The sequence below is a fragment of the Desmodus rotundus genome, chromosome X (assembly GCF_022682495.2).
Source record: "Desmodus rotundus isolate HL8 chromosome X, HLdesRot8A.1, whole genome shotgun sequence".
In the NCBI taxonomy this organism is placed as follows: domain Eukaryota; kingdom Metazoa; phylum Chordata; class Mammalia; order Chiroptera; family Phyllostomidae; genus Desmodus; species Desmodus rotundus.
In genome coordinates this window covers 35,601,782-35,629,147 of record NC_071400.1, presented here as the reverse complement: position 1 = coordinate 35,629,147, position 27,366 = coordinate 35,601,782, and the positions used below count along the sequence as shown (strand labels likewise).

Sequence of the window (27,366 nt, the reverse complement as noted above, 5' to 3'; positions counted from 1 at the left end):
TGAACTGGAGAGCATTATGCTACGTGAAAAGCCAGGCAGTGAAAGACAAATAGCATATGATCGCACCTACAAGTGGTTCCTAATCAACAAAACAAATAAATTAGCCTGATAGAACCACAGACATGGAAATAAAGGACAAACTAACAGCTACCAGAGGGGAAGGGGAGGGAGATAACAGGGGAAAGAAAGGGAAGGGTCAAGTCAAGGAACCCATGGACAAAGACAAGAGGGGGGGGTCAGTGAAGGTTTGAGGGTGAGGGGTGGGGTTCAGTGGGGGGGAAGTGGTGGTGGGGAATGGGGACAACTCTAGTTGAACAACAATAAAAAAGATGAAAAAGAAAAAAGAAGAAATTATGCAGGAATACGATCTGATTTATAAGCAATACAAGACACACAAAATTGTGAAATAAAAAGAAATGGTATGGTCTTCAAGTCTAGGTGATCTTAATATAGAAGTCCATAGATTTCCTAGAAATTCTTGAAGCACCTGAAAATTTTTTTTTTGAATGCACACATATTGTGTCTGTATATGCGCATTCTAATGAAAGTTCCACAGCACTCATCAGCTACTGAAAAAGGCCTCTGACCATAAAATATTAAGAGCCACATATATATTTTACTTATTTAAATTTAGAGGTTGAGGAAACTGAAGCCTAGGGAAGTTAAGTGATTCGTTCAGGTATTAATGGGTCTATGATGCTGACTATTCTTTGTCACTTGACCTCTTCATCTCTCCCCACCCCAATACTCTTAACAATCCACAGTTACAAATGCCTGGCATACAGTACACAAAACAAGTGTCTGTGAACACTAAATGAGCTAGGCAAAATCAACAGTACACCGTGTGTGCCAACTATAGTCTATAATAGATTATAAGCCAATACAAATACTTGGAAACAGCCCCTTATAACTCTCTTAACAAAAAATGAAAAAAATTACTGAGCTTATCAAGCTCAGTGAAAACTATGCAGTGAAACCAGCATTCACATTAATTGCTGGGCAAGGTACATCGGTGCACACTTTCTAAAAACAATTTAGCCTTTAAAATACATAACTTCACTTACAGAAATTAATCCTAAGGAAATAATGAGAAAAAGCCAAATATTTGTGCAAAAAAATATTCACATGAACTTCATTTATAATTGTGAAAACCCGAAAACAATCTAGATGTACACTAAGAAAGAAGTAGTGAAGATGATTAAGGCATTCCATAAAATGGGGTGTTATACAGACATTCAAAGTCACATTTTAAAGGTTAACATGGAAAAATTATCAAAGTTCTATTTTAAAGGTTACCATGGGGAAATTCTCATAATACAAATGCTCCATGAAAAGCCGAGAGAGAGAGAGAGAGAGAGAGAGAGAGAGAGAGAGAGAGAGAAAATGTATTGAGCTGAAAAGTGAGGTTGATGGTTTATTCTATCATATAAGTCTCTAGATTGCCTAGAATAAGGAAGCAGGAGTTTTAAAACCAGAAAATAATAGCCCTGGCCAGGTATCTCAGTTGGTTAGAGAATCATCTCAATATGACAATGTTGCAAATTCGATCCCCAGTCAGGGCCCATACAAGCAGCAACTGATGAATGCATCAATAAGTGGAACAACAAATTGATCTCTCTCTCTCATCAATAAATGAGTAAAAAGATTACTACATGATAAATAGTAATAAGGAATTCACATCTGAATATTAATGTGAGTCTGCTCTGTGTTATGAAATGAAGAATAATATATAATTGACTTTAAACAGCTGCTGTTTTCTTCTTTTAAAGACAGGCAAATGAATGAATGCTTGAATTTTAGCAATAGTGATTTTGATTAAGTATAAATAAAACTGTTCAACTATAAGGTCACATAGCACAGCATATTTCACAAAACAGGTTTCACATCGTCCAGACATTGTTCCAGAAAGTACAGCTAATTATCAGTATAGGATGATAAAGGGGCATTTCCCCAGCAATCCAAGTAGATGAATACGATCTTCTCAAATTCTTTTCTAGCTCTAAGTATGAAATATAAATTGATCTACTTTGACAGAATTAAAAGGTCTTAAGTTACTGAAATAACCCTGTATTTCTTTTCTCGAACTTGAACATGGATACCATAGGTATATTACTAATTAGACCCTACTGTACATATAATGTGTATAAAGCCATTTACAAGTATAAACAGAATCAAAGGACTTCAGACTTGTGTTTCTAAACACCAAGGCATTCATCTACAATAAAACAATGTTTTTTGTAGAGTATGAATTTTAATCTGAATTCAAGAGTGTTTAGACCTACCAAATAGGTTAATATTTTCAATCACAAAGGCAGAACGCTCATGATCGTCATGATTAACAACTACAGTGTTTGAGTACCCATTTATCAGATATTAATAGAGGAAGTTCAGTAAGAGAGGTACCTTTCAAAAATGCCTATTATACAGAAGAGAATAAAACACAATCCAAGGACACTGAGGATTATGCTACCCACCTATGAGATGAGTTAAATCGACGTCTAATCTTTGCCTATACTTGAAATCTGGGTCCATACCACTGCAGTGCAGCACTATCTGTGAGACACACTCCTCAATTATTTTGTAATACTGTGGCCTGAAAAAGAGAGAAATTATTATTGAATACCTTTTCTACCTATATAAATCAAGTTCAGCATGCTAAAAGAACTAAGTCTTTTTCTAGCACTGTTTAAAAATATTTTGAGTCATAACACTTCCTTAAGAAGACACATGCCTACATTTAAAGACGGTCTGGATGCTAAAAGCATAACCCACTGTGATATAATCAACTGCGACCACTTAGTGACTTAATACTCTAGTTGTCAGGGATTCCTGCTTGAGAACAAAGACACTACTTATCAACCTTATCTACTTAAACTTAAACTGTTGTTCCTAGAGTTAATGAAAACAAATGACCTGTTAGTCCTCTATCCATGGATATAGAAATAGTTCTAGGTCTCTACATGTTCTCAATTTCCATGAGGAATGAGTATCTTCACATCAGGTGACAAGCAATGTCTTGAATGTACTCCAATAAAAACCAGACTGAGCCACTTACGGTACAGACAATTCCAAAGATCTACTTACGCACGTATTTTAAAAGACCCATTTTATGCAACCATATGCACTGCATATGCATGGCAGTGGCCTCAATTTGGTCCAAGTGTCTAAGGTTTTAAATCATATCATAATTCTGTAATCTACCAAGGTAATTCTGGCCTTAAAAATTAACATGTGCATACTTCAAAATTTTAAAAAGGCACTTTTGGCATTAATATTTTGGGAAAATTGAGTATTGCCCAGTGGCTAATAAATTCAAAAGAGAAAAATCAGAAAAAATAGTACTATATACAAATTATGATATAAACTTCCATAAAATTATGTGATAATATCTAGCCAACCTACTAAAAGTTTGCTAATGGGGCCAAACATATTCCAATTGTTCTTATATGACTTTTGTCATGGGACTGGTATCAAGAATAAGAATAAATGATAATATACAGGGTTGGGCAAAAGTAGGTTTACAATTGTAATACAAATAAATAATATAACTAATAAATAATAATATAAGAATAGACTGTTTCATGTACTCACAACTATAAATCTACTTGTTCCCACCCATGTATATTACACATCTGAGGCTCCTGGAAGTCATCATAGAGTCTCGGGTAAATAACATCGGATTATAATCGGCCTAGTCAATGACTCTTTGAGTAAATAAGGAAAACAAAATTGTTGTCCTTGAGGAGAGGTTAATTATCCGTCAGTAGAATATAAGTGTTTGTCACCCTCTACCACACATAGATTTCCTCAGAATGAAAAGGATGTCATAATATAGTAAGTTCTCATTTAGTCAAAGTTACTGAGAAATTGAAGGCTTCACAGATTCCCCCAGTTAGCTGCAAACACATAGCCATAGTGCCCCTTTAATTACCAGAAGTTATTTTAGAAAACCACAATCATATCAAGTGTATTACCATCTTTTTTCTTTTTAAAAAAGCATAAAATTTAATATTTTCAACATTTTCCTATGTCTTTGTAACATCATGATGTTCATCTGTTATTCTACTGGTCTGCACTATGATAGTTTTGTATGGCTTCAGAACTGTCATTTTTGTTATGAGTGTAGCTGACCCCGTTGTAGCCTTCCTTTTCCCATTGATCAAGCAAGGTCTGAGATATCAGGAAACCTCAGTTCCCCGAATGTCATGCATGTTAGACTACCACGAACAACTAAGAGTCTTTGGAACAGGTAAGCATAAGATCATGATCACCACCTGATGGATAATTTCAGTCAGTCATAAACCTTTCTTTAACTTTATGGTTTTCAGATATATTCCCACTTACTAGACTCTAAAACTTCTAACCTTTTGGATTATTCTCATAACCATTTATTTTGAAGAAATACATTACTGAATATAAAGCTAAAATATTAGCATTATTATTTTCTTAGAAAAGAACACATCTATTACTAGATAAAAACTATAAAATAGAAACACTAGTAAAACCTTACTTATTAAAATGTATAAGAACTTTAAAGTTCTACCCTGGACTGTTCAGTGCTGACTCTGTACTACCATTATCTAGAAAAGAAAATTCATCATGGGGTTAAGAAAATCAGTGGGGTTCCCTGCTATTAAAAGTCCTGTCCTTGGGGTACCACATTTTTATAAATAAATTCTTCTGCCCCAATTAAAAAGAAATTAACACTGTTTAAAAATTGTTATCTTAAGTCATCAAGCTCTTAAAATTTTTGGCTAGGACCCACCATATTGTTCACTTTCCTTTAATATCTAAGTCAAATCATACACACAGTACTCTCAGAACTGCTTCTTACCTGACATAATAATCATTTCTGATGAGCAAAAAATGTTGTAGAATGGATAATAAGTAATTTTCAGCAGCTGTGTCCTTCAACATATTATACAGAAGATGGTATACTTCATTCATATCAGTGAAAACAGTCAAGGAAAAAAATCAAAGATTCTTCATGAAAGTTTCATTCATTGATTTATCATTTTGTTTGTGTCACTGTTTCTAAGACTTCAAATCTATTATCTTGTATTTAAACATTTACATAAAAAAATGTAATCTATGGAATCATGTTAATCTTTTGAGAAGACAAATAGACTGAAATAGTATTTCCAAGACCATTTAACCATCAAAATATTAATTATCAGTTATTTGTTATATTTTAAAGTCTGGTACAACTGGAGCAGCAAGGCCTTTAAGGAGAATGGTTTTCTCTTAATCTTTCTGTAGCTGTGATAGAGAGAGGACCTATACTATTCACAAAGCCACTGCTCCTTTATTTTCACTGCGACATAGGACAGAAAGTAGGCAAAAGAGCATTATGTGGACTGATAAAGGATCATAAACCAGTTCCATTTTATACAGATGAAATAATAAAATCTGAAATTGTTTGCATTCATTTGTATTTCACTACTTAATAAAAGATGGACAGTAAAGAATAAAACTAGCAACTTTTTTCTTAGTATATAAAAATGGTAGAAGTTTAAGTGCTTTTAATAAACTAGAAAACAGATTTCAAAAATTGATCTGGAAAATCATTACACTGAAAGTAAAAAGAAAGATAGAAGAGATGTAATTCGACATCCTAAAAATAACCTGAAATGTCAACATTTTCTCTGAAGCAGAATTAAGGGTACGAGGGGTCACTTCATAGACCCCGTGTAAGACTGTTGTGTTGAAGTCTCGTAAGGTCATGAGTAGCTACAGAATGGATCCAAAAATAGCTTTGTGGTGAAGTTTAATTATAAGAAAAATGTATATAAGGCAAGATATTTATTAATTGACATAAAACACATTTAATATTATGGAAATCACTGTGGACTAGAGTCACTAATGATGGATAAGAAATTACGACATATTATCCCAAATCACCACGGTTTGTTGCACACTAGTCACCCAGTGCTTAAGTGTAAGGCACTTCGACAGGAACATTGGAGGAAAAATATGAAATAGAACATTTCTGCCCTCTCGAATTGGCATAGATGTTTACATAAATAAGACAGATGCAAACAAAAGCACTCTAGAAGTTTCAAGAAGGGAATACTACTTCCAGCTTTTTTGAGGGGGAAAGGAGGAAAAAGAAACAAAACATCATAGAACAAAAGAGATCTAGCTCAAAGGTCATTGTGGTTCTGAAGTATTTCCCGATTTCCCTAAAATCTGTAAGAAATTGAATGGGCATGCAAATGGCCAATAATGTAGTGACAACCATCTGTGAGATATAAAATCATTATGTAATAAATTGTTGCTATAGGAACATTATATGCCAGTTCTATTTGACTTGAATGCTCTAACACACAGCCTTGCTATAGTCATATACCATCACATCTAAACATTTCTGTTTTGCTAAAGAACCAAAATATTTGAATTGAGAATAAGACATTTATTTGAACTGAGTTATATCTCTAAACCACTGAGTACCATTTAATAAACTAATAAATATATTACCTATAGTCACCTACCTATGAACTCAGTGAACTTTGCCCCCAAAATCTTCATGCATGAGGTATATTTCATTACACTCTTTGTATTCAAGAACATTGAGCAGAATATACCTATAATGGAGCAAGCCATTGTACAGATTTCAATATAGTCTGTGTAAATCGTCAGGACAGTCTGACAGTTCCTCAACCTGAGTTTCAAGGACAGCATCATAGTAAAGTTCTAATATAAATAAATGGATGTAAATTGGGCTCGTAGACAAGAATTCTAATAATGATTCACAATGGCATCCACAAATCCATTTCTCACAACATACACAAAATGAGTTTTCTGGTTTGTCAAAAGGATATTCCATTTCTGCTCGAATGTCACTGAGACGATGTGATAATTCAGTCAAGTCATCCTCCTTGTTCTCATCGAATACTCTCAACTGAATATCAAGCTCATCATTCTCTTTTTCTTTTAGATCCTAATATTTAAACATAAAACTTAACAGATCAATAACAGTTTGACAACAGTATATTTTGATAATAAAGGCCAGACATTATTACTCATTTATATACACAGAAGTAATTTCAAATATTGACCTACACACTTGGTTTCCTGAAAGAATGTAAATGCACCATGTTGTTCTAATTCAAAATACAAGAACCTCATTGCAATCACTGGATTTTCTTTTCATGCCCCAGATTTTGATTATTCATATTAAAAAACTAACAATCACTTTTGCAAAGGAAAAAAAAAACCTAATTGCTAACAACCCAAATTAAATGCTATCATCTTTGACTAAACACAGTAGTCAAAGACTGCTGAAGAACTCATGCAGCTATATCATTCACATATGCCTCTGGCAAAAAAAAATACAAATATAGATCAATTGAATTAATGGAGAACAAATACAAGGATATACTCAAGCACAACAGTCCCAAGTATGGCGTGATAAATTGAATAAACAAATTTATTGTAAATGATATTTTGTGATTCAAAGCAAAATGGCATCAGGACTTTTTTTCAGATTGCCCATCTAGCCTCCTCCCCCACCTTTCATTTTTGCTTAGCCTAATCACAAAATACCAACTTGGGCATCAAAGGTTTGTTTTGTAATACATTATAAGCACATGCATTACAAACCTCTAATAATTTTCAAAATAATAATATGAGCAAAATCTTTGGAAGCATGCCACACTAGAGATTGTTGGGCTTAATATATATCACCTGGAATATCTTTTAATATGTGTCCAGTAAGGTGCAGCTTTCAAAACCCAATTGTATAATCACAACTGTGGATGCTCAAGGCTGATACCAAAAGTGGGACTAGGATTTTCAGAGCTGAGCTTGAACTCTAAAAGGAAATGCAAGCATGGTGTACTTCAAATTAGGTCAGTAAAACAAAAGAGGATGCACTTCTTGTTTCTATTTTTATTCAATAGAACAATTATAAATGGAGATGTAATGGCAAATACTGAAGGCAAAAACAAATTTATGCAATTTTTAGATGTTCTTTTTCTAACATTCCCAAACATAAGAATTAACTGAAAATATAGCTAAATAGGATAGGAAAATGCTTCTTAATATATATCTGTATAATTTCATATAAATATATAACAAATAAGTGTATTTATACTAGTTTCCTCTTTAGTAAAAGCTTGCTTTAGGTCTAGTTCGCCACTTTGAAGGGGAATGAAGAAATTCACTGGTACGCAAAACCGCCTAACATTGCTCAGTTACATTATCGGGCGATTTCTGAACTGTGCTCAGAAAACAGCACAAGGTAGACACGCTCAATATGCTGGTCACTGCAGAAACAACCTGTAACACATTCTGGAATATAAACCTTTCATTATTCTTATGTCATATTCTATTTTCTCTTAGATGCTCACTATAAAACTTGAATACATTCAAATATATTTGAAAAATAGAAAAATCCAAGTTAAATACTGCCATTTACTTAGCATCAGAACTTTATAAAACATGAAATAAATATGCACGATTAAAATATTTTCAGGAAATAACCAATGTCACCCCAATAAATGTAAAAAAAAAACCAGATAAATAAAATTAAATTAAAATATTTTCAGTAAAAATAATTTGTAAATTTTTAATATAGTTTTAAATTAGGACAATACATTATTTATATTATACAAATATGGGCATGCATCAATGCAATATCTTATAGATATTGTTTATTTATAATGTTCCATTAAAATAAATATAAATGCTATATACATACATACACATACATATATATAAAACTTCCTTTCAGTCAAATGTCCAGCCTAGAAAGATATAGCCACAAATTCTTCATAAAATAATCATTTAATAAATTAATAATGTTTTTATGTACCACAAAGATGAAATACCTTATAAAAATAAATGAAAATGTGTAACTAAAATTCTGTTTAAAAATGTAGAATGTTATAAAGTTACTGAATTACACTATTACTAATTATGTGAAATATTATAAACACATTTCAGTAATTTTTAAAAATATTTTATTTATTTATTTTCGGAGAGAGGAAAAGGGAGGGAGAGAGAGAAGGAGAGAAACACATATAATGAGAGAAACATCGATTGGCTGTCTCTCACCCATACTTAACTGGGGATCCGGCCACCCACAACCTAGGCATGTGCCCCGACAGGGAACTGAATCAGTGATCTTTCGGTTCCCAGGCCAGCGCTTAATCCACTGAGTCACACCGGCCAGGGCACATCTCAGTTATTTTTCTAAACAAATTTTCTGTAGAGGTATGGAACACTTTAGGCAGATTTTCTGAAACCCATAATTCTCTATAGTACAGTGTACTCTTAAGGAAATCAAAGTTCATTACCAATACACGGCAGATTATCAGCCAAGCAACAAATTGGAGTCATCCAAAGTATAAGGAATGGTGTGTCAGTCTTTTAAAATAAATTAAGAATGCCTGTTGCCTACAGATACAACTTCTTACTATCGTGTTCCTTCCCATATCTGATTTACTAATATTTTCCTACTTCAAAGAAGAGGCACAGGAAGACTTCATAAGAAATCAATATAAGTTAACTACACAGGAAAACTATTTCAAAAATCACTGTGTAGTATAAAATAACTCATTTATTCCAAAGTACTAAAGCAAATTTATGAAAAGGTCATTTTCAACTTTAAATACTATAATTTATCCATAGAGATGGGGGAATTTTGAAAATAAATTTTTACAGAATATTAATTAAAATAATTGTACTTGAGTCTGATAATTATATGAAAAACATTTTACACTACTATAATATTATGATGGTCTCAGGGTTACTGAAATACTGAGAACTATTCTTGACTATTACTTAATGATTCCAAATAATAATAATTTTTGATCCATATGCCAACTACTAATATTAGCCATGGCCACATCTAATTAGCTGCTATATTCTAAAGTATCAGGGAGATCCTCTTGTTATAACAAGGTATAATAAGAACAGGAAAACAAGAAAGGTTATTAAAGACTCATCTATTATTATATTTTTAAGTGTCATTGTATGTGTAAAATATGTTTAATGTTATTATGAATTCTAGTGGTTTAAATTTATATATGTAGTAAGTTAATAGTGAGTTAGTAAGATAGTTGACATGTTAAGTACATCTAATGTACATTAAAGCATGACCACTCTGGTCTTTGCTCCATATTGTGAAAATAAAACTGTAACAACAGCAGCAGCAGTGAAATCTATGTCATTAAAGAATAAATCTCTGATCTCAGGCTCTGCCTGAATTCAGATTATCTTTGACATCAGGAATACCTGGGAATGATTTTTTTTTTCAAAAAAACATCTATTGCCCACCCTCAATAATATCTTGATAGTCTCTTTTTACCAGGATATGACCAATATCATGCTTGACAACCAGAGCCATATTATACTCCATGGTTTCAGGGAGGAAAAAAAAAAAAAAAAAAACGCTGAAAATCCTTAAAGGTTCTATTCCAAAACTTTAAGAAACAGAAACATGACACCTGCCACACTTCTCCTGCTGAGAAGTAGGGGATATTAAAGAAGTGTGATACTTAAAGAAAAATATAACTAGAATCATATTTTAAGAATATTTATATTAAGAAGCACATGTGCCACAAGAGGCTTTATATACGGCTATAGAACAAATGGGCAAGTGTAGCTGAGAAATACTGCTGCAAAATCTTAGCTGTCACTGTAATTAAAAAAAATAACATACTATGAGACCACTGGACCCAGGAGAAATTGAGACACGCAGACAAAAGTTCAAAAGGTAAATGCAAGAGCTACGATACATATTCTTTCTGAAAATGAGGACTTAAATACATTGAAATGAGAGTCACAGCTTTCTTGACCAACCATTCAGTAGTGTAAGGGAGAAAAATGGATGTTCAATTATAAATAGAGAGGAATAAAAGATAAAAGGGTAATAATAAAAACTAAGGCAAAAACATGACATATTAGTAAATGAGTAGAGGATGCTAAGGAGTCCCTATAGCCAACAAGCGCCCGAAGACATTATCAGTAGCCTCCTAGAAAGAGAAGAACAACCCTAGCAGGACAAGCAGGAAAACAAATCAGCAGGCAATTCAAAAGCAAACTAGAATGAAGACCATACATTATTTCTAGCTATGAAGGTCAAAGACATTTCATGAAAAAATATTTCTGACAAAACAAGAACAAATGTGTTGCACACACTCTAATTAGTTATATAACATGCCTATGTTAATTGCACACTGAAACCTCCCTATGGGTCACTTAAAATGTTGCTTTTATTCACTGCAAACAATTCCTTGGTTGTTGCACTTCCGGCCAAGATAGAGGTGTAGGTAGAAATACTTTGCCTCCTCGCACAACTGAAAGAAGGACAGCAACAAATTTAGAAACAAATAACCAGAACTACCAGAAAACCGAACTCTATTGTTTTGACATCCTTTGTTTTGACTCCTTTGATTTGACAACCAAAGAGTCAAAAGAATGAAACATTCATCCAGACTGGCAGGAGGGGTGGAGACAGGCAGCTGGGGTGGAGAGGACCCGCAGCAAGGCAGCAGCTGGTGGACTGGGCAGTCCCATATTTGTATGCAGATAAACCAGGAGGAACAACTGCAGATCAAGATAGACTTCACAAACCACAGTTCCAGGGCTGGGAAATAAAGCCTCAAAAACTCTAGCTGTAAAAATGTGTGGGGGTTGCAGGGGTGGAAGAAACTCCCAGCCTCACAGGAGAGTTTGGTGGAGAGACCCAGTGGGTCCTAGAACTTACACAAACCCACCCACCTGGGAATCAGCACCACAAGGGCCCAATCTGCTTGTGGGTAGCGGGGAAATGACTGAAAGTCAGCAGAAAGCCAAGCAAGTGGCATTGTTCCCTCTCCGACCCCTCCCCCACATACAGCACCACAACACAGCAACGTGGGTTGCCCCGCCTTGAGGAACACCTAAGATTCTGCCACTTACTACATAACAGGTACGCCGAGACAAAAAAAAATATGGCCCAAATGAAAGAACCAGTCAAAGATCCAAAAATAGAACTAAGAGATAAAGAGATAGCCAACCTATCAGATTCAGAGTTCAAAACACTGGTAAAAAGGGTCACAGAAATGGGTGAGTATGGTCGCAAAATAGAGGAAAAAGTGAAGGCTATGAAAAGTGAATTAAAGGAAAATGTACAGGGAACCAACAGTGACAGGAACGAAACCAAGACTGAAATCAGCGGTTTGGAACAGAAGGAAAAAATAAACATTCAACCAGAATGGAATGAAGAAACAAGATTTCAAAACAATGAAGGGAGGCTTAGGAACCTCTGGGACAATCTTAAATGTTCCAACACTTGAATCATAGGGGTGCCAGAAGGAGAACAAGAGCAAGAAACTGAAAGCCTATTTGAACAAATAATGAAGGAGAATTTCTCCAATCTGGTAAAGGAAACAGACTTCTAGGAAGACCAGGAAGCCAAGAGAGTCCCAAAGAATTTGAAACCAAGGAAGCACACACCAAGGTGCATCATAATTATATTACCCAAGATTAAAGATAAGGAGAGAATCTTAAAAGCAGCAACAGGAAAGGAGACAGTTACCTGCAAAAGAGTTCCAGTAAGACTATCAGCTGATTTCTCCAAAGAAAACTCGCAGGCAAGAAGGGGTGGGAAAGAAGTATTCCAAGTCATGAAAGGCAAGGACCTACATCAAAGATGTCTCTAGCCAGCAAAGCTAGCATTTAGAATGCCAGGGCAGATAAAGTGCTTCCCAGATAAGGCCAAGTTAAAGGAGTTCATCATCACCAAGCCCTTATTATATGAAATATTAATGGAATTTATATAAGAAAAATAGTATGATCAAAAATATGAACAGTAAAATGACAACAAACTCACAACTATCAATAACTGAACCTAAAAAACAAAAACTAAGCAAACAACTAGAACAGGAACAGAATCACAGAAATGGAGATCACACAAAGGGTTATCAGCAAGGAAGGGAAGGGGGAGAAGGGGGGGAAAGTACAGGGAATAAGAAGCATAAATGATACATACAAAATAGAGAGGGGGAGGTTAAGAATAGTATAGGAAATGGAGAAGCCAAAGGACTTCTATGTACGACCCATGGACATGAACTAAGGTGGGGGAAGCTAGTGGGAGGGGAGATGCAGGGTAGAGGGGAAGAGAGGGGACAAAAAAACTGGGTCAACTATGGTACCATAACCAAATATACTTACAATCAATACATAAAATGCATATTTTAAAAAATAAAAAAATTCCTTGGTCGTTAAATTCATGGGTTAAAGAATCAAGCAAAGTGGAACTGATATAGAAATTTCTAAAATAGACCCAATCATACATCTGATTAAAATCGTTGTCAATAGACACAGTCAGCCATTGTATGATGATGCCTTTCAACTACTTTCAGTTAAGACACACAAGTAACTGACCCATGCATCACACTTCTGCTTCATCAGGAATTGTCCCTGATTAGGCTGTGTCTTGTTTCTAGACTGCTAAGTCTTATATACATGCTCACTGACATTTCTTTTGTGTTTTTCTTTCTTCAGGTTTTTTTCTCCTCTCTTATTTTTATTTTTTGTTTCTCATGTGTGACCTAAGTACCTTAAATGAACAGACCAGTGAGATTTTACTTGTCTCCTTTAACAATGCCATCGTCTGGAACAAAATCTCTCTTCTTCAGTTAACATACTAAATAAAATATAAAGTCACTGCTCTTGCATTTGCATTTAAAGAACATGTTTGTTCATTTATCTCAGATCAAGCCTATAAAGTTATTTCAAAAATGGTTTTTGTTTTTATTTTTTAATATATTTTATTGACTATATTATTACAGTTGTCTCAATTTTTCCCCCTTTGCCCACCTCCACCAAATACCCCTGTTCCCTCCACCAATCCCTACCCCCTAGTTCATGTCCGTGGGTCATGCATATAAGTTCTTTGGCTTCTCATAATTGGAGTAAATATTCACATTCAAAGAATAAAATTGTTTTTCTGTAGAAAAGTTCCTAGACTACTCTAACAAGAATAACAATCTTAAGAAATATGTCCAGAATATACTAATTGAAATGCTATGCATACTTATGCAGAATATAAATAAAATCAATCTAAGTTTAAAGAAAAGAGAAAAAATTTAAATAAATATTGAAACTGCAAAAAAAGTAGTCTTTTATGTTCTCAATATTTACATTCAAAGAAAAGAAGTTCCCTTTTGACTTCAAGAATTAAAAAAGCATTCTGGATATATCACCTCTTGCATGTAAAGACTGATATTACTGCAATAGGAAAAAAGCTTACAAAATGTTTAACGCTTTACAAAAGAAAATAGCAAGGCACATTTCTTCACTCTTCCAAGTATTTTTGTCTAAAGAAAGAAAAATGTAAAAATTCATCAGCATAATAAATGTGTATACTCAACTTACTGGTAACATTGTTTTTAGTCCTGAACGGAGGAATTCATTCCTTAAATGTATTCGAAAATCAAGCTCATATGGAGAAGTGACAAGGGCATTTATGAACTGCATACAGGCCACCTGCAATTAGAAAGCAAACCTTATTTTTAAAAAATTATTTAAAGAAATACTTAATTAATGTATTCAGACAATTTTTTCCATCTACTATAAAGGCATACATACATATATTATGAAAATAAGAAATGTAAATATTTATACAAGTTTAAGGATGATAATGATTTTAAAGTATAAACAACAAAATAATAATACAATTTTAATGTGCAGAAAAATTGTAATGCAGATATAATGGATGATCAAGTACTTCTATGATTTGCTGAACAATATGAAGGAATATTAAACACTTTCCTGAGAAACACAAAGTTCCAAAAATATGCAAATAGAGCCCTTTCAAATGATCATGAAATGTATCTTACATATCCAGCTGTCCTCAGAGTGCACTTAGCCTGAATTTTATATGGTTATAAACACTTTTCTAAAATAAATCAAATAAAGTTATAAAAGTACTATGCTATTAAACAGGCAACAGTGATAACTCAGAGAAATCATTACATTGATTTATACTATTTCTATCCTATTATAAGAATGGATTTACACAAAATTTAGAGTATTAAAATATATGATTAAGATGAATTAATTTACTATGTGTAAAAATGAATTAAATGAATTAAGATAAACTAGAAGGTACTATGATACTGGTAATAACGTGCATGCAGGATAAACTAAATATAAGGGCTTCTGTTCAAGTGAAGGTGATTCATTAATTATACTGACAATGGAAAATGGGTTTCACTTTCCTTACCTTCTGCTGTTGAGGTTCTCTACTATAAAAGGGGAATTATTTTCTGGTAATTGCAAGCTAAAAGCTAATTATCAAAATGCTAATTGCCAGGTGTTCCGTACATTATTTGTTAATAGCATTTCTAGAAAATGCCTCTCAAGTGTATAGCCACTAATAGTTTAAGTGAAGAGCTGAACATTTAAATTGATTATTTTTAAAGTATGTGATGACTAGTGGTCAAAGAGCTGAAAAACTGCAAGGGGACTCCTGGAAAATACCAGATTTCTAAAGATGTTTAGTATATATAGAAGAGGACACAAATAAATCAATAGTTAGTATGGGCTCTGCTCTATCTGCTTAGTGTGCCCGAGACCCTGAGGCCTCTTCTGGGCTGGGACCCTGACCTCTGTCTTCTCCCCTCTTTGGTTCCCCATGTACAAATCCAGCTGCCCCTGAATATACCTACTATTGGATGTCCTACAGGGACCCCAGACTGACCAGACAACCCTCTAATCCCCAAGCCTCCTTTTCTCCTCTGAATGACAACCGATCTCCTGAGGCTGCCAAGATTAAGTGAGCACAGAGACCAGAAGTTGACAAACTACAGACAATGGGACAACTGCAGCCCACAGGCCTAATCTGGTGTGCTCCCTCCTTGTACCAATAAAGTTTTATTACCTCACAAAAATGTTATGGAATAAAAACATTAGCGAAAATATATATTTCAAATGTATTTTGACTCCACTTGTCCAGACCTACTATTATGATAATTATTTTTTTCAAGTACAGAGAAAAAATTAAAAGGCATACCGCTTTTATTTTTACATCTATATCTTATACATTTAAGATGACTCTTTGAGAGATGAGCACATTTACCTCACACCCAGGTTCAAAAATCAAAAGTTACATGCTTTACAGGGGATTGCAGGGGTTGTTTCTAACATTACTAGATATCAAAATGATAATTGAACAATGCAATATATTCCCTATGAATGCTCAAACATCAAGCTAAGACACATACAACTGACTGACTAATGGCCATAGACTTGCAGGCAAGAAGGGGCTGGAGAGAAGTATTCCAAGTCATGAGAGGCAAGGACCCACATCCAAGATTACTGTATCCAGCAGAGCTATTTTTTAGAATGGGAGGATAGTAAAAAATAATTACTTTTTCCTTTTTTTCATCTAATCCTTTTTATTGTTGTTCTATTACAGTTGTCCCATTTTTTCCCCATTGTTCTCCCCAGCCCCACAGACTCCCGACTTGGCATTATTTTAAAAGACATAGCATGTAAATTATTACACTTATGCCTTAATAGATATATAACTCTCCTATTTGCAATAAGAAAAAATTGAAGTCTTTATAGTTACAATAGGCTGAGATATGTTTGTATATTCTACATGAGCATAGCTATATTTGCTTGAGTAATCCTTGTTATATCACAACTATGACATGACCGAACAAGCCAAAGTACATGTCCAATCCAAAATTAATAGAGAGAAAAGTTGCCATCTGCTACGATTGTTTTTGCCAGAAGAAATTCTAACTTAATGGCTTGTATTAATACCCTACAAGTAAAGAGAACACTTCCATAAGAAACTAGTTAATGAGTCATAGAATTATACCTTTATGCAAATAAAAGTATGTAGATCAGGAGATGATAAACATAGCAAAGGTCAATGAAATTAATTAATGTGTCAACATCAAAATATTGTAACTTCACATTTAATAAGATAAATGCTGCAATGCTATTAAAAACTTTACATATAATATGTGAATAAATAACTTAAAGAAGTTGCACCCATTGATTATAGTATAAAATAATTAGGAAACAGTGAATTCATCAGTTAAAACAGGTAATAGCAATGGTTTATCAATGTACTATTTATTGTTTATCAAATTCTAAGAGATACCTAATTAATTACAAATAACATAAGAGGAATAGTCATACTCTCATGTCATTTTACAACATCATCTGCTAAAGCAAGGCTCTTTTATGGAAATATTTATATTGTATAAATGTGGAGAACAATAGTCATCTTAATTATCTCTATTCCTTTATAATACTACAAAATTAATGCTCTTTTCACAGGACAAGAACAAAATCAAAATAATTGTTACTATTTAAATAACTACAAAATTAAATTTTAAAAATGTAATTAGCTTTAAGGGCAGACAATAATATTAAGAATAAACATGAAATATCCATTGTGTGAATTCTGAATTTATAAATACAAACTCACAAACCATTACCACTGTCGTTATTGTTGTTATGACTAGTTACCAGACAGTATTATGTGCTTTACATAACTCACCATCTAAACTCATCCTCAGAAAAATCATACAAGATAAGTTGCTCTTATCCTTGTTTCACACATGATGAAGCTGAGGCTCAAAGCAGATAAATAACTTACACAAGGTCATACTGCAAAAAGGAAAGTCATGATTTTTTAAAGATAATGTATTTCTTTATTTTTAGAGATGGGTGGGGAGGAAGAAAGTGAGGGAGAGAAGCATCAATATGTGGTTGCTTCTCGTGTGCCCGTAGCTCAGGACCTGGCCTGCAACCCAGGAATGTGAACCAGCAACCCTTTGGTTTGCAGGCCAGCATTCAATCCACTAAGCTACTCCAGCCAGGGTAGGAAACTCATGATTCTAAACCATATCACTTTACTGCAAATATAGAGTAATTTCCAGCACATTCCAGATGATTCATTTACTCCATTCATAGATTCATATGACAAAAGTTTATTAAGGGTAGGTAAGATAATAAAATTTAACTAGTGTATCATATTTAATACACTGGGAATATCTAGCTTTGAAATTATAGATTAATTAGAAAAACATACAACTATTTTAACAAGATGTTATCGAGAATATAAAATGGCTATATTATATGCCAATTACAACAACAAAAATTAAATGGCTATTATATTATATCATGGAACACAAAGACATTTTTTAAAAAGTGAGGTACAAAATGATTCCACCATATATATATAACAATGAACTGTGGGCAGCATCCCACTATCTGAAATAATGGTTTCTCACTCTCCTTTACTTACTACCACCCCATTTCTTAAGATACATGCACACACGCACACGCACACACACACACACAAAACTGAGCCATGCTGCTCAACAGGGAGCCATGAGTCATAATTTAAATTTAACTTAATTACAATTAAATAAAATTTAAAATCCTGTTGCTTGGTCTCACTGATCACTGCTCAAGTGTTCAAGAGCCACACGTGGCTAGTGGCTATCATATTGGACAGCGCGCATAAACAGCACTGCAGAAAGTTTGACTACACAGCACTGCACTGGAGACTTTAAAGAAAAAAGGCTTCTGACCCACTGTGAAAACTTTAGCTCCAAAGAAGTACAAAACTAAATAATGAGAGTTTCAAAACTGGTATGGCTCAACTTTCAAGTATATAAACCTTTAAGAGAATAATTGAATCTCTCAATCTATTTTCAAAAAAATATTCAACTTTGGAGACAGATACTAAAGAATTATAGGATTTTGAAGCGAGAGAGAACATAAAATACTTTGGTCCAATATGCTCATTTAAGGGTAAAGAAACTGAAAACCTAGAAAGATTAGGTAATTTGCCCAAGATCATACAGATAATAATAAATCACAAAGATGAGTAGAACTCAGGCTGCATAACTTTTAGTCTTGGACCCCTTCCAGCACACTACAAGGTACAAATCTGGCCTTGCTGAACAGCAATTTTCCTTGTAGTAGAGAAAGAAAACAAGCGCCCTTTAATTGAATATCACAAAGTCCATTATCCAGGTTCCTTCTGCTGCTTAGTTTCTCTATAATGGCTCTAAGTTCAAAGTGGTCTTCTCTATATGTTTGTTAAATACAGCTTTCATGAGAACAGAAATTTTAAAATCACAGGAAATCAGTGAATTTTCTCCATTATTAATAAATACGATAGCCTAGGACTACAATTCTGATTTTAAACCAGTAGAAACAAGTAGTTTGTGTATTTGCATTTTTATTCAGTAATCTCCTTACATCATAAAGAGATTTTTATGATATCTACATTAGTTATTAAGCATATGCATAAAAATGAACATATGCATATAAATGCATATGTTTAGATAAAAAGCACCAAATCTGTGCCTGTGATACAACATCCAATAATTTGTGCCATAAATAAGTATGTACTAAACTGAATTACTATCAGTTTTTCTACCACATTATAATCCCTCCTTTACTATAATAGTACATTCTCTTTCTACAACAATCATCTGCAGTCTTTAATCATAGGCTGTTACTATCTTCACCCTGGGGTGTGTGGTGTGGTATAGAGAGTGGAATATCACAAATGGACTTTAAACTTTCTAAAACAAGGCTCTTTATTTGTTTAGGGTTTTCTGTGTAACACCTATCTGCCCCCAATAAATTGGTTAAGATATAATAGGTGAATAGTATTTAAATATCTTAAATTTTTTGGCATGAGGAATATCACTACAAAAAGAAATGGCATTCAGTTCCTTACCTAAGTGGTAGAGAAGGGAATATTTAAACATGGAACATCTTCACAAAATTAGTGGAAAAATGCTGGAACTTTTTATTTATTTTAGCAGCTCTGAAAACTATACAAACATCTATTTTAATCACAGTTCATGGAGCTACAGAGTACCATAATCGCCGACTCCAGGGCACTCTCTAACAGATTATCCGTATTGCCATTAGCTGTGACAAACTGTGCTTTTAAAATTTTATTGACACTGTCACACATTTGACCTTATTAAGTATTTTGTTGTCATTAACAAGGTCTTTCTTTATCCTAGCCCAGCAGGGGTTAGGAAAAAACATGTCAAAATAAGTACCAAGAAAGATACACATGTGCAGAGCAAGTTAATTAAGTCAAGAAATGGACAAGGGTTACAGGTAGGACAAAATCATGTGCAAAGGCATGGAGGCAGAGGTACGAAACAGCATAAAATGTTCAGGAACCTATACACAGTGTGATTAGACCAAAAAGGTTTTTTTAGAAGAGGAGTGGACTCTAAGGCTAGAGAGAAAGCAACAGCCCAATGATGAAGTATATTGTGTGGACAAGGACCAGACTTTAATTCTCGAGTCTTATGGGAGCCTTTGCAGGATTCCGAGCAGTGCTGTAATGAGAGTTGCATTTCAGAAATATAACTTTGTGGAAGACAGTTTAAAAGGGGTTAGAATGCAGGGTGGAGATGATATGTAAGACTCCAGGGAAATTATAAAACAGTACCCTGAAGCAAAGAAATGGCAGCAGGAGCGGAGGAGGAGGTAAACCATACCAAGGAAGGGAAATACAACACTAAGGAGGTAGAATTAGTAGAATTTGGTGACTGAAGAAATGGTGGAAAATAGGATTATAATTGAAGATGATTATTACATTCCTAGTTTATGCTACTTGGTGGATTATGCTAAGGTTAACCAGGATTGGGAACATAAGAGAAAGGCAAGTTTAGACTGGGGGTGGGACTGGAGTGCTAAGAAAGATGAAGAAAAGGAAGGTATGTACAGTTAAGCACAATATTGAATTTGAAACCCAGTCAAGAGGTAGCTAAATATATGGTTAGGGTTAAATATATGGGGTCTGTGAGTCAAGAGGAATTTGGAATAAAGAATTGAGAGGGATCCATCACATATAACTGTTAGCTGATGTCATAAGGATGGATATGGCTGCCTATGGAAAATGTACAGAAGAGGTTCAGCAAAGGACCCAAGGACTTAGTACCAAGCTCTAGAAATCAGTGTGTTTAAGGGTCTAGCACAGAGACAGGAGATTTTAAATGCAAAGTAAGGTCAAAGAAAAGCTAGGAGAACTTACTATTATAGAAGTTGAGGACTAAGAGAGCTATGATAAAGGAGTGATGAAATAGTGTCAAAATGTGCTGGAGAAGCCAATAAGATAACTTGAAACATGACTGCATTGTACAAATATATCTATACAATCCCCTCACTGTACTAACTCTACTTTAAACATGGTAATAATATACAAGTGTTAATAAGTAAAACAAGTTTCTTAAGTATATCAAGCATTCATTCAACACTTAAAATTTAACAGATGTATTTATTTTTTCCCAAATTTTCTCCTTATTCATGAGTTGAAGTGTCTTGTTTTGTTATAAATGTACCTCTACTGACACATGGTAAGTGATTTATCCAAAACTAGTTCCTCATGTGTGAAAGTAGGAGTGTGCTAACAGCTAATTTACAAGTGTGCTTAGAGTAAAATATTAACACTTGAGAACCACTATGGAGAGAATCAAGCTACAAAGGATCAGTGCATATATATGATGGTTTGTCTATGTAGCGTTACGTGTTTTTGCCTAAAAATCTTCCTGAAATAAATTATATAATTGCCATATTCTTAAACAAAACATCCTAAATATAACTTATTTTTCTTGCCAACTCAGGGACATGAATGAATATCTGAGTTAGTGAGCTACAATATAACACAGAGATACCCTCAGGAGCTATTGAGATGTTTAGGGCTATTTTCTCTGACACTAAATGAAAGCAAATGTCATAATTTTTTCATTCTAGTTCCAGTCTTTTATTAAGTTTCTACCTCCTCCTCCCTTGCTTTTAGTCTGTCAGTTGTCACTTCTTGATCATTGTAGTGCACCAGTCAGGAATGAACCCTCTGCCAACCTCACAACCTGTGCATCTCGTCTGCTGTGGACAGAAATGAAATAACTGGTCTCATTGTGGCGCCATAGAAGAGTTAATAGGCTCCAATTAAAGGCCAAAATGTCTTTGTCATCATAAGGCTAACTTGATGGATTTGGTGACATTTTATAGGCTGCTCAGGTTGTTTTATTTTACTTTTGTTTTGTTTCTTTTTTTGGTTCTAAAATGATAAATCTATCCAATGGGTAAAGTGAGGATAAGTGACCCTATTACACATCAGTGAATGTATGTTTACTGCTATGTTTTTATTTACCATATCTAACGATGACATGCAAAAAAATTTATCATTATTTTCAGCATGTTAGAAAACACACTTTAAAAATGTATTAAATCATGCTAAATACACTTCTGCACACAGCTCCTAAAACACGTTAAGACACAGTACCTTTCAGACTAACAGCAGCCTGTAAAGACTGGGCTCTTTTTATAATACATCATTGGAGGTTAACTATACTACTTTCTCTTTCCATAAACACTATTGTTTATGTTCAGTGTACCCGAGCTTTTCCTGCTGCACTACGCACAAATCACTTTCAACTGTAAGTTGATATTACCTCACTCTGTCTTCTTTTGTGAAGTGACTCGCTGACTACTCTGACCTCAATTTTGACTTACTGGAAGTCTTTCTCCTGTCTCCCATCCTACCATAATACTGGTTCCTATATATCTTTAAGACCTAGTTAAAGCATCACCTCCTCACTGAAGCCTTCCTAGATTTATGGAGGACATACCTAATGTGCCCTCCTTTGTGCTCACATTAAACCATTCAAGAGGAAAAGGATATAGGTATGAAAAAGTGTTGTATTCGGTTGGCCAAAAACTATGATGGCTCTAATAACAATCAGTTCTCTTTAAAACTTTTGAAGTTCATTCAAAACAATTTTGTTAAATTGCATTGTGACAGCTGCCCTATCGATGTGTATTTAAAAAAAAACAAAATTAGTGAAGTTTTGTGTAGCCATTTTAATATTGAGGATAGAAGAAAATACATAACATTTTTGGCATATTATCCTTTATTATTTCAAGACAGGTAAAAATGCAGCTGAAATGCAAAACAAAAAAAAATGATGTGTGCAGTGTATGGAGAGGGTGCTTTGACTGACTGAATGTGCCAAAAGTGGTTTGCGAAGTTCCGTGGAGATTTCCTGCTGGACAATGTTCCATGGTCAGGTAGACCAGTTGTAGTTGATAGTGATCAAATCGAAACATGGAGTACAATCAACATTATACCACACAGGAGAGAGCCAACATACCCAAAATATCCAAATCAATAAAGTTACTGGTAAAAATTAAAAATGTATCTTTTATTTTTTTAAGCGTGCCTTATATTTTACAGAAAGAAACACATGGGCTTTTTAACCAACCCAATATTTCAAGTAAAGTGTTCTCCATTACAAAATATTTGTAGGCAATTAAACGTCTACAGCCCTGGCTGGTGTGGCTCAGTGGTTGAGTGCTGGCCTGTGAATCAAAGGGTCACTGGTTCAGTTCCCACTCTAGGGTACATGACTGGATTGTGGGCCAGGTCCCCAGTAGGGGATGTGTTAGAGGTAACCACAGATTGATATTTCTCTCCTTCTTTCTCCCTTCCTTTTCCTGTCTCTAAAAATAAATAAATAAAACCTTTTTTTATAAAATGGAACATTTACACAATGGAATAGTACTTCGCCATAAAAAAGAAATTCTAACTTTTGCAACAATATAGATGGATCTGGAAAACATTATGTTAAGTAAAATAAGCCAGTCAGAGAAAGACACATATTGTATGATTTCATTCATATGTAGAATATATTAATAAACTGAACTAAGAAGGAAAATGAGGACAGACTCATAGATGGGGAGCAGGATGACAGTAAGTGGTGGGGGTATGTGAGGAGGTGAAGGGATTGAGCAAAAAGGACTCATGGACATGGTCAACAGTGTGGTGATTGCTAGGGGGAGGAGAGGTATAAGAGGAATAAATGGTAATGGAAAAAATACAATAAAATTTAATTAAAGAAAAAGAAAATGTTACTAAGCTTTAGATAATTCAATGAAGGGAGAGAATATGAAGATTGTGATTTACTGTCTTTATTTTTTGAAGTACTGAAGGTAATGAAAGTCCAATCACAGGTATAAAATTTCACTTTAAAGAAGAGCTAGAAATCCATTGTGAGAAATTAATAACCTGTTTTAAAACACACGCAAAAAAAAGAAAAAGGTATATAGTTGTTATTTAAGAACATAATTAGTCCTATATTTTAACAGAATTATTTCCTGAGAATATAACATTTTTTAAATATTTATTGATTTATTTTTAGAGAGGGAAAGGCAGGGAGAAAGAGGAGAGAAACATCAATGTGCGGTTGCCTCTCGAGTGCCCCCTACAGGGGACCTGGTCCGCAACCCAGATGAGTGCTCTAACTGGGAATCAAACTGGCGACCCTTTGGTTCACAGCCCAGAACTCAATCCACTGAGCTACACCAGCCAGGGCTGTAATAACATTTTGAGAAGTCTGAGGATAGATACTACAGAAAAACAAACGCCATTGTGTTAAAATGTAACACTAATTATATTTTTAAATAACATTTTTAAATTTTTGTTTTTCATCCTGCATTCCAAATATATTTTTGAACTTTTAGTTAATATTTTTTCATTCACATGAAATAGTCCAAATAAAACCCACTTAAAATTCTTGTGAGAGTAATAGGCTCTGTACACAAGAAATTACTAATTTTTGTAGCTCAGTAGAATAGAAAATTTCAAACTGAGATTTGCAAATGTTTGCATCTGTATTAAATATACAACAATATCTTGAACACCCAGCAAGATGTCTATGATTCTTCCATATGTTTACGTGTTAACAACCTGCCATTTTATCATTCCATTCAGTCCAGCTTCCTAAAGGCTAGAAAATGCCATTCCCGTCTCACTGTTTGGGTAAACTACTCTATGGCAGAGGTGACATTTTAAAGGTCAGACAATTCAGTACACCAGTGTTGGCATCACAAAGACCTGGCTCCAAATCACAGATCTCCCACTCAACAGCCCTGTCATTTTGCCTGAGTGATGTAATGAAAACTTCGATATATCTGAAAAACCTAATTCCTCCGAAACAAGCTTTGCAAGACAAGTACAAACTCTTACATATGACTGAAAGTCAAAGAAATTTAGTTAAGTAAGCCAACCACAGGAAGAAGGACAAAAATTTCAAGAAGTCGTCTAAAAAGTTAGTTTTCTTAACTTTCAGTAGAGATATTAAATTAATTATTGAGATGCATTTCATAATAAGTGAATTATAAAAAGAAAAACAATGGAAGTAAATACCACAATTATTTTTAAATGTATTAAACTGAACATAAAAGGCACACCATAAAAATATATCCAAACTGCTCCGAATAGTTGGAGTACAACTAACAATTAACAAATATCATTAAATATTTGGAGGGGGGTTATAGCTTTATAACACTACAGTATTCTCTTTAGACATGCCAATTCATCTATCTGCTGTAGCTTTAATGTCTAGTGAAAAAAGATACCAATAATTCATAATACAATAAAAAAGAAAACAAAATGTTTGTTTTACATCAGATGAGAAATTTGAATATTTAAACACTCACTACTAAATACTAGTACCTACATAAGTGGGTTGCTGTGAGAGTTAAATCAGGTAATAGCCACAATTTAAAATGTTCAGTCCAGGATCTCATGCTGTAAGTACGGTCAATAAATATGAGTTCTCACCACAAGGACAAAGTTATCTCACATATGGGTCATTTCTTAAAATCATCTAAGAAAAGATACTGAGTTTTGTCATTTTCTAAAGAAAACATTTAGGCTGGGTCTACACGGGGCTATCAAATAGATGCTGTCCTAAGAGTTGTAGTTCAATCCCCACTATTCTGGTGAGTCGGACTTTGGAATGTCGTATGTATGGCACAAAGTGAGATGTGTTTAGTTTTCTTAAATTTCTACAACAAACCCACAGACATCATTAAAACTTGGCAGGATGACATTGGCTGAACTGATTGTCCTGTTGCCCTCATTACTGCTAAGCTTTAACTTATGCAGTTTATTAATTACTAAATTTCTACCCAAATATTAATGATAATCATAATCATCACATTCATAATAACCCAAAGTACTTTTTATAATTTTATTTTTTTATTTATTGATTTCACGGAGGGAAAGGAAGGAAGACAGAGAGAGAGAGAGAAACATTGATTTGTTATCCCACTTATTTATACACTTGTTGGTTGACTCTTACATGGGCCCTGACCAGAGATCAAACTGGCAACCGTGGCGTATTGAGACAATGCTCTAAGCGACTGAGATATCCGGCCGGGGCTATTCTTTTCTGATTTTAAATGAATTGTTATTTTCACAGGCAAAATTTCCAGCTTTTTAAAAGCATTTTATTTATTTATTTTCAAACAAGAGGAAGAGAAGTAGAAAGGGAGGGAGAGAAACATCAATGTGCAAGAGAAACGTTGACAGGTTGCCTCTTGCAAGCCCCTAACTAGGACCTGGCCTGCAACCCAGGCATGTGCTCTGATTGGGAATCCAACCAGTAGTCTTTCAGTTTGCAGGATGACACTCAACCCACTGAGCCACACTACTTAGGGCAAAACTTCTAGCTTTTGTGAACAACTAAGCAACAAGAAGAACTTCATGTTTATATTCCATTCAATTTAAGTGTTAGCACAAACATAGTTTGTATCATACAAAATGAGTACTCAAAATATAATCCTAGAAGCAATGTAAGATAAAACTAACTCACCTGTAACTGCAAAGCTTCATGATTTTCCAATCCTTCCACAATTGGTGAGAATCGTTCTCTGTTATTTCTTTCTGCTGCTGTAGTTATAGCCCCTAAAAGTTTATCTAGACTGTAGAGGAAAAAAACAGAAAACAAATGAGAAATATGTCTCACACAGACATTGTGAATATGGGTAATTCTCGTTCAATTTTCCCTAATTTCTTCTGGGTGCTTGATCATCACAATTAAAAAATTATGTTCCTGTCTGCATATTTCAACACAGCAAATACTGAGAGCTTTAAATAATTGCTGGGCAACAAAATAAAATTCAAGTAGAAAATCTTGAGGAACATATTTTTTTCTGTGTGGCATTTTTAAAAAGATACTTAATTGATAAACATTCAAATGTAAAATTTCAGGTGTTGATATTTCATGTAACAGATATTAATTAATATCCCTTCAACACAGAATGGCATCTACAACTACTAAACATTTATTAAGTGTAACACAACTGTAATTTTTTCCCTGAATTTTACAAGATTTTATTTGAACCAAACTAACAACACATGGTAGGGAATAAGATCTCAAATGCTCTCCTGACTGTAATTTTATAATAAAGTGCTGGAATGAGTTAAAGTTCTTAAAACAACTTAAAAGCATTAACATTCTTTCAAAATGAAGCAAAAATAATACCTGAAAGAGAAAGCCTAGGTAATTACAGAGGCAC

At 34.1% G+C, this 27,366-nt stretch overlaps 1 protein-coding gene across 4 annotated transcripts in view; it reads right to left on the bottom strand.

The window, feature by feature from the left end:
* The window catches only part of DIAPH2 (diaphanous related formin 2), an 876,560-nt gene that overhangs the window by 618,235 nt on the left and 230,959 nt on the right, over nucleotides 1–27,366 (bottom strand). For all 4 annotated transcript variants that reach the window (XM_053916890.1, XM_053916891.1, XM_053916892.1 and 1 more), the window contains 5 exons: nucleotides 26,661–26,769; nucleotides 14,368–14,478; nucleotides 6,822–6,940; nucleotides 4,835–4,951; nucleotides 2,475–2,593 (listed from right to left, as the gene is read on the bottom strand). In XM_053916890.1, the coding sequence (XP_053772865.1) occupies nucleotides 2,475–2,593; nucleotides 4,835–4,951; nucleotides 6,822–6,940; nucleotides 14,368–14,478; nucleotides 26,661–26,769 (575 nt within the window). The remainder of the gene's footprint in view (nucleotides 1–2,474; nucleotides 2,594–4,834; nucleotides 4,952–6,821; nucleotides 6,941–14,367; nucleotides 14,479–26,660; nucleotides 26,770–27,366) is intronic.